The sequence below is a fragment of the Trypanosoma equiperdum genome (assembly GCF_001457755.1).
Source record: "Trypanosoma equiperdum strain OVI genome assembly, contig: ctg_733, whole genome shotgun sequence".
Taxonomy (NCBI): Eukaryota; Euglenozoa; class Kinetoplastea; order Trypanosomatida; family Trypanosomatidae; genus Trypanosoma; species Trypanosoma equiperdum.
Window position 1 is genome coordinate 1 of NW_027124680.1, and position 7,785 is coordinate 7,785.

Sequence of the window (7,785 nt, forward strand, 5' to 3'; positions counted from 1 at the left end):
GGGGGAAACTCTCACGAAGGCACGAAGAAAAAATTTTTTAAAATCTGCTCTTTCTTATCCTTGAGCTGACTGTCTTCCTTTGCGCCGTCTCAAACATAATATATTTTCTATTGCTCCGTTCAACGTAGCATTTTTTATTCGCCTTAGGAGGTGAGTCTCCCCATGATTGCGGTCCCTATATTATTACTTATGATTCCTACTTGTGTATTTCTTTTTTTGATATTACGGGTGAGCCGCCACATTCCTTCATTTTTCTTTATCATAACAATTCCTGATGGTTATTTCTATTTTTTCCAACTCACTAACTTACTTACATTACACTCTCTCCACTGTTGTAAGTGTTTCTATGTTGGTTGTGCATTTATGCGTAACCACGTACCATGTAATATTACTGCATACACACTCAAAGCACTCTCATATAACAATTATTATAACTCTTCTTGTTATAACCTCAAATACTAACCAAAAACAAAATCAATTTAGAATTTCACTTGTTTTTTATAACTTAACATCCTACTTCTTTGTACTCGTAACCTACTTTCACACAAAAATTTCATAAATTAGAAAGGTTTTGACAAAAAGTGTTATAATATTTCAAATTAGAAATAATTTTTGAATGGAGGAAATTTTTGGAAGAGAAAACTCACATAGGCAGCAGCCATATTTGAAGACAATTTCTTATTGATGAGAAAACTATAATGGCGGCAAAGCGGCTCAACTTCCTCCTTTCCATCGATATAATCGATCCATCCGCAGACGGCATTTTTGCCTTCAGGTTTGATTCTTTTCGCTTTTGCGCAGTCCTCAGGGGTTTTAGCCTCACCATACTTATCTGTCGCTCCCCCTGCAGCTCCATTTCCTGTTCCTTCTTCTGTGTTTTCTGATCCTGCTTTAGGTTTTCATTCTGTCTCTTCGGCGTCAAAATCACAGCCAATTGCCGCGCATCCTTCTGTTTTTTGTTTTTTAGTTTGTTTTCGTCCTGTTTCTCTGGTGTAGGTTTTTGCTTAGTTTTTGTGGTGTATTTTCGGACGTGGTGATTATGGAACACAGAATTAAGATGTTTTTCATCTGCTGCCAGTTCTGTTGCGCCATGGTGATGTGTGCGCATTGACCTGCTGTTGGTGCCCTTGGCTGCTCGTTGGCTGTGGTCAGTACGGCTATGTTGTTGGGCCGCGCTGCAACGGACGGATTTAGGTGCTGAAAGTCAGCATCTCCAAATTCCAAATATTGGTATATGTTTTTTATCTAGAAAAGCAAATCAGCTGATACAGTGGAAACGGCACGTGCCAGCCTTTAAAAAAAAATTTGTAGCCGCTCCTAGCGCAAAATGCAGAACTGAAATTTACAAAAGCCACAAGATTACAAAACATCTGATGTAAAGGGAGCGAATAATGGTTAGTGTTGAATCACAAAAGAGCCGCTCGCATCACTGAGAAGAAAAAACTAAAGTTGCGACGCTTCACCGCTAGTAAAAAAAACAACTTAGCAGTAAGAAAAAAAATAACTCTAACCCTAATTTTAACCCGAATTCAAATAACCATCCCTAACCTATCTAACCTTTTTTCTTCCTCCTATCTTCTTTTTTGGGTTGTTGGACAAAAAATTCAACATTAAAATAAAATTTTAAAAAAGTTGTAAAAATTGAAAGGTGAAAAAATTTTAAAAAATAATTTAAAAACCTAAAACCTTTAATAAAAACCTAATCCTGAAAAATTCAAAAAAGAGGCAGGAAAAACGGCATATTCCACACATCATAAAATTTACATAGGGAGATTTTTACCAAAGAACACACTATATCACGGGGAAATCACGTGTTAAAATATATCAAATAGCAAAAAAATTTTAAAAGAGGGGGAAATTTCTTTTATAAAAGCAAGGCCACATAGCAGAAACACTTAGGGAGAATTTCTTGCTTACTAGAATAGAGGAATCGTTGCATTCTTTTCCGTCCCATTTGCAGCCATCTTTGTGGTGTTTTTGCTCTTTTTCCGGAGAATTTTGAACTTTCTGAATTTGCTGCTGCTGTTGCTTCTGAAGAGTCTGTTTCGCATTTGCTATCTTTGTCATTATATTTGCACCATGTTTTGTTGTTACAGTCATCTTTCTCTTTGCCTTCGCAAGGTTATGCTTCTTTAACGGCTTCTGCGCATTCTGTCTGTGGGCTGCTGGCTGGACTTTCTGCTCTTATTGGTTTGATGCTTTCTATGAAGGCCTCTATCATCCGCAGCTCGTCTAGGCTATGAACGTTTTCTTGTGTTGTGTCCGTTGTGTGTCCTGCGTTTGCTTTTGTAATTTTCGTGTCCCTGACTCCCTTCCATATCTTTGTTTCGAATTCCTGCGTACCTTTGCCGAATGTCTTATTGATCGCGGTTGCAATTTCGCTTTGTTTTTGTGATGGTACTGTCCTGGCCTATGCATCGGCGTTGATAATCATGTGTACGGCAAGACTGAACTCTGGGTCTGCTTTTATGCTCCACACTGTGCAAGTGTCCCTTGGCGAGATGGTCCCTTCCAGCGCCCGTGCATTTCCGAGTCTGCTTTCGCGCACTGGTAGGCTAGGTCTGCATTCGGGAAATGCCATTGTATGTCCTTTTTGCCAGCTGTCTCCTTCGTTTTACCTGTTGGTTGCTTTTGCGGCACTGATGTTTTGTAGATTTTCCCTTTTTTGATCCCTGCCTGGTTTCCTTGATTGCTGCTGCTGCAGTCGTTGTCAGTCGCGCAGCACATCGCTTGCACCGCTGCGCTGCCGCCTGCTGTTTTATCGATGCTGACGACCTTTAAGCCGATCTGCCAGTCGGCTTGCGCCTGAGTGCTGCAAGTAATCTAGTAGCGGGCACTTGCCGGTGGCCAAACCTGTGGCCGTATCGTCCGGTTTTATACGTAGGTGTTTTGCTGCGCTCCCTTCCCCTTGTACGAAGGTTTCAGCTACTATTTGAAAGTTGGAAAGCTCCTGTGTCACCTGAGCTGTACCGGCGAGGGCGGCCATGGAAGTCACTTTTGTAGCCGCATCGTATTTCTGTTTTAGTGTTGTTTCGACCGCATCGTCATGGTATTTGGTCTTCAAGTTAGCTAGAGCTCGCAGCAGTCCTGCTCGCTTGGTATCGCTGCTTAGCGCGGCCGCTATCCTCAGCTTTATAGCGTCGACTTGGTGTTCCGTGTTGACCTCAGATAGGTTCTTTAGGATCCGCATGTGCTCTCCGACGTAGACCATGGGATTAGCATCGCTGCAGTTATCGTGTGGCGCGCCTCTAGAGGCCCGTGCTGCTGCTATTGTTAGTAGCAAGTAAGTCGTAGCTGCCTTCATTTTGTATTCCCTTGTGTGGCGTTAGATGCCTGTTGGTTGGCTTCTTTTTTTCAATTAATTTGATTGGATTATGGGAGTGGTTATGTTTCTTTAGTGGGTATAAGCTTGATTAAGCAGCAGCAGATCTTTTTTACTTTAAGATTGTGTATCTGTGCTTTTTCAGTGAGTTCACTCTGTGTATGCAACGGCTAAATCAGTGGCATCTACAAATTGTAAAGAATTAGGCTAAATAACTTTATTTGCTTTCTTTTGCTTATACATTAAGGTTTTCAGACAATGGAATATGCACTACATTTCCTAGTGTTGGTCATTAAAGCGCTACTGTTTTGGTCTGCCATGAACATTGGCATAAAACCATGACCTCACAAAACATGGTTTTCACGAGTTTGTTTGCAACTACAACCAACAGCCGTGTCAAATACGCTTACGTTGGTTCTTTCTGAATACTGAAATATTTTCGACTGCATTTTATTTAGTTTCTGATACTTTTTAAAAGCTCTTGTGGCGCGTTGTTTGCTATCACGTCATTGATTCGCGATTGGTAAGTTTTTCTCGCCTTCATATTGTCTGGGGTTCGTTGTGTCTATATTGTTGGGTTTATTATAACACTTCTACTTTGTGGTGCTTTAAGCGCTCTAGTTGCATTCTAAATGCGGTTTTCTAGTCTTTTGTAGTTTATGCGTCTAGTTAATGTTTTTATAAGACTTAACCATACAGAAAGAGGTAGAAAGTGATAAAATACTAACAGGTAATGAACGTTCTTTATTGGTATCTGACTGACATGTTCGATTCATTTAGACTCTTGTAAGCCGCATCATTTTTGATCCATCAAAACTGCCCTTTAAGCCACATCGTTGCGCCTTCTGCAGCTTACTGTAGATAAAAATAGGGAGAAGCCCTCTTATATCTAATTAAATTTATATACAACCTGAGGGTAGCGAACAAAAAACCTTACTGTTTGTACACTATAATTTAATGAACTGACGGTTTTGTTGCTACCTGCACTTTTCTCGAATTCTGCTACACTTTCTAATTATGGAGCTGCTTTTTCACCTTCTGCAAGCCTTTGAACAATCATTACCTATGTGTTCTGGTGCCAGAGCTTCAATGAAATAGTTAAATCCAGTAAGAGACAAATATTTAGCCGAATTATGTTCTCCTAATATCTGTTCTCCATGCTTTCTATTTCTTTTCATACATCATATTGCTTTCAGTGGGGATATTTCTTTCTTCGAAGAACTACTGAAATCATATTGTCAATAAAACACTAAGTCGGACGCCACTTGTAGTGCTTTTTTTGTTTTTTATCCGCGAATCTTTTAGACTGTACAGTTGATTTTCTTCCTCTCATTGTCTTTAACAATCATGATTTTGTTTGAAACTGCGTGCATTCCATCTCCTCTATTTATTTTTCCGCATTTATTTTAAAAATATTTATCGTGCTTTTCTTCACTCACTCACTCACTCACTCACTCACTCACTTTCACACCAGCTTACTTACTGCCGTTAAGCCTTCGCCATCTTTAGATGGTTTTATTTATTATCCGTTTAATCTTTGCCAGCACTCCTCTTACAATATTAATATATACATATTCACAGCAGTATCTTATTATTGTAATTGTAATCACCATATCACTCTTACTATTATAGCTTTAACTAATATTGATGAAGGAACTTTGATGGTAACCCTATATTACGTTCAATGTGTAAAAATGAGACAAACCAAAATATCAAAAAGTTCTGAATATGACTAATTGTTCGGACACTATTACCTTACTACTTTGTACACATATACCACTTTCATACTAAAATATAAGGTTTATTAATTTGTACTAATTTGCAAAGGTTTGACAAAAAGTCTTAACATATATTTAATTTAAGGAAACACAGAAAAAATTTTAAAAATAGCAAATTTCATAAATTTTTTAATTCAAACAAAAGTTCTTAAATTCTATAATTATACCAAAACTAATGCAGCAAATACCTGAGAAACAGACACTCTCAAATTTAGAGAAAACGATTTTTCATCTTTCTTGTCAGTTTCAGTTTTTGGAAAGCATTTCGGGTCTTTTTTGTCATCAAAATCACAGCCTTTTTCATCTTTGCAGTGTTTCTCTGTTAAGTGCTTTTTGCATTCGTCTGCTGTTTTTTTCGGTCCTTCTGGTTTGTCTGCTTTGGTTGGGCAAGAGGAGCTAGCTTGGTTTTTTTCTTTTCTTCCTTTTCCGCAGTAAAGCTACGAACACTGTAATAAGTTGCTGCATCCGATATTTCTTGTGGTACTGTTATTGCTTTTAGCTGTCTGTCTCCATTGCCTCCGACGGCAGCTTTTTGTGGTGTTAGTTCTTCAAGCGACTTATCTACTGTGTTTTTCAGTTCTTCGCCATTTTCTCCAATGGCTTCCTTTAGTAAGTTATCCACTTTGGTTTTTGTGGCATCGGCGTACTTCGCTTTTTCACCGTCTATGGCTTTCGCTATTTTTTCATTGAGCGTGCTACTTGTTATTATCGTTTTCATGCATAGGCTGACTGTAAGGCTGGAAAGCTCTGATATCACCTTTTTTAGTGGCGTGATGTTGGCGAGTTCTCTTTTGATAGTGGCTGGACTTGGTACGGAGCTGGTTTCGCTTGACGTTGAGTAGTCGGAGCTTCCGTCGGTGGCTTTGAGGCTGAGTTTCAAAGCCTGCTACTCGAACACATTTCCTCCTGTGATTGCTGCTTTTGTGGTTTGTGCTGAGACGCACGCGTGGCTTCCTGATATTTTGCCGTTGCAGGCGGTGCATTCTCAGACGGCTAGCTGGCTTGTTGTTGCGTCTTTTGCGACTTTCTAGGGTTTGAATGCTATTGCAGTTATGGATTTTGTGCCTGCCGGTTGTGCATTTGTTTTGAATGCTTCCGGGTACCCGTTTGACTCTTCTTTCATGCAGGCGCCGTGTTTCGTCGGCGTTACTGCTGGTTTTATCTTGGAGTAGTTGTTGTATTGTTACGCGCTTGATGTTTTCATGTACGCTTAGTCTCGGATATCCGCGGTGGATAGGTCGTTATTTGCCTCCATTTGACCGGAAAGTCTGTAAGCAACCGCTGCCGCTTCGAATTTAGTTTGGCTATGTTGGTTTATTTTGTCCAACAGTTTACCTGAGTCTGCTGAGATTGCCGGAGCCAGCAGGCTTGTTGTTTCCGATCGCGCGCCGTTTGTTTCTGCTGCCAATAGCTGCAGCTTTGCAATTTTGTCAGTTTCTTGTTGCGCCTGTTTTGATGCTGCTGTTATCATCGACATTGCGTTGGCTTCAAGTTCTCTTAGATAATCTGCTGTGTGTCACGGTGTCGTAACTGTCGTTTGGTCCGGGTGTAGTGTCAGAGATCCTTTTACATTTGTCACGACAAATGTCACTAATAGAAGAGATACAGGTGCCTTAGCATACGATAAAGTTGCATCTATGCATCCAAAAGAGCTATCTCGTATTTCTGTGATATGTGCTTCCTTCCCGAGTGACATGCTGCACGTTATTTTTCTTTTCTTAGTGCTTTTGACAGGATATTGTGTCTGAAAGGGGTGAAATAACCACTGCTTCTCTAGAAAGCAGTTATAAGTAAAATAGTATGCCCCGTAACAAAACAATATCGGCTTTAAGATATTATCTATAGCATTCTACACATATATATACATATCTGTAGATGCTATTATTTATTGTCTGTGTATGCTTCAATTGCAGGATGACTACTCTTGTTTGAATGCATCTTTGATGACGGTATAACACTGTTGGTTCGCACTGTTATCCTGGGTTGGCGCCGAAAATTTCCTCTTTTCTTGAAACTGCGGCCCTGACTGTGAACTTTTACTTTGAAGTTTCTTGATGCGATCCATCAATGGTTTGTCTTGGTATATACTCTTACGAATAATCTGTCACATTAAATTGTTCAAAGGTTTGCTTTTTAAAAACATAAATGGGGAGGCAGAGTATAATTTAAAAATTTCTGCATTTCATAAAACTCTTCTGCATGCTTTCATCACCAGTTTCTTATTCTTATCTTTTTGATCCTCCATTTCTTTTCTTTTTAAGTCAGTAGCTTCTCCCTTTTCTACCACTGTGTACAACATAGTTGCTACATTTCCTATGTACTGTGCCGCGTTTTTTTGATATTCTTCGCTTATATATTCTTTCCCACGAAACTACATGGGTCATTTTTGCGTTTACTGTTGCGTATATTTCATCTTCCTCATCCTCTACTTTTCTACATTTCCTTTTATAAGAATATTCTTGTAGTCACCGTCACACTAACTTACTTACTTCCATTCGAAACCTAACTTTGTTTTAGAACCTTCAACTTCGGTTGTGAATTTATTCTTCACCACCGCTTTTATAATAATATTACTATTTTTACACCCCAACATAACTCTCCACTATCACTATCATCACTGTTAGTATAATTATGTTAACCATAACTATTTTTCACAAAACAAACAAAAGCAGAAAAGCACTAATT

The 7,785-nt window shown here is 39.2% G+C and overlaps 1 protein-coding gene and 1 pseudogene across 2 annotated transcripts; both read right to left on the reverse strand.

Annotated features, from left to right (window-relative positions):
• Nucleotides 1-2,758: 2,758 nt before the first annotated feature.
• Nucleotides 2,759-3,304, reverse strand: TEOVI_000334100 (uncharacterized protein; the record flags this gene model as incomplete). The annotated part of the gene is made up of 1 exon (XM_067226260.1): nt 2,759-3,304. One exon carries the CDS (start codon nt 3,302-3,304, stop codon nt 2,759-2,761), a length of 546 nt encoding a protein of 181 aa, XP_067082361.1.
• Nucleotides 3,305-5,276: 1,972 nt separating this feature from the next.
• Nucleotides 5,277-6,667, reverse strand: TEOVI_000334200:pseudogene (annotated as a pseudogene). The gene is given in 2 exon segments: nt 5,277-5,507; nt 5,510-6,667. Coding segments are annotated over 2 exon segments (1,389 nt in total).
• Between the last annotated feature and the right edge of the window lie 1,118 nt (nt 6,668-7,785).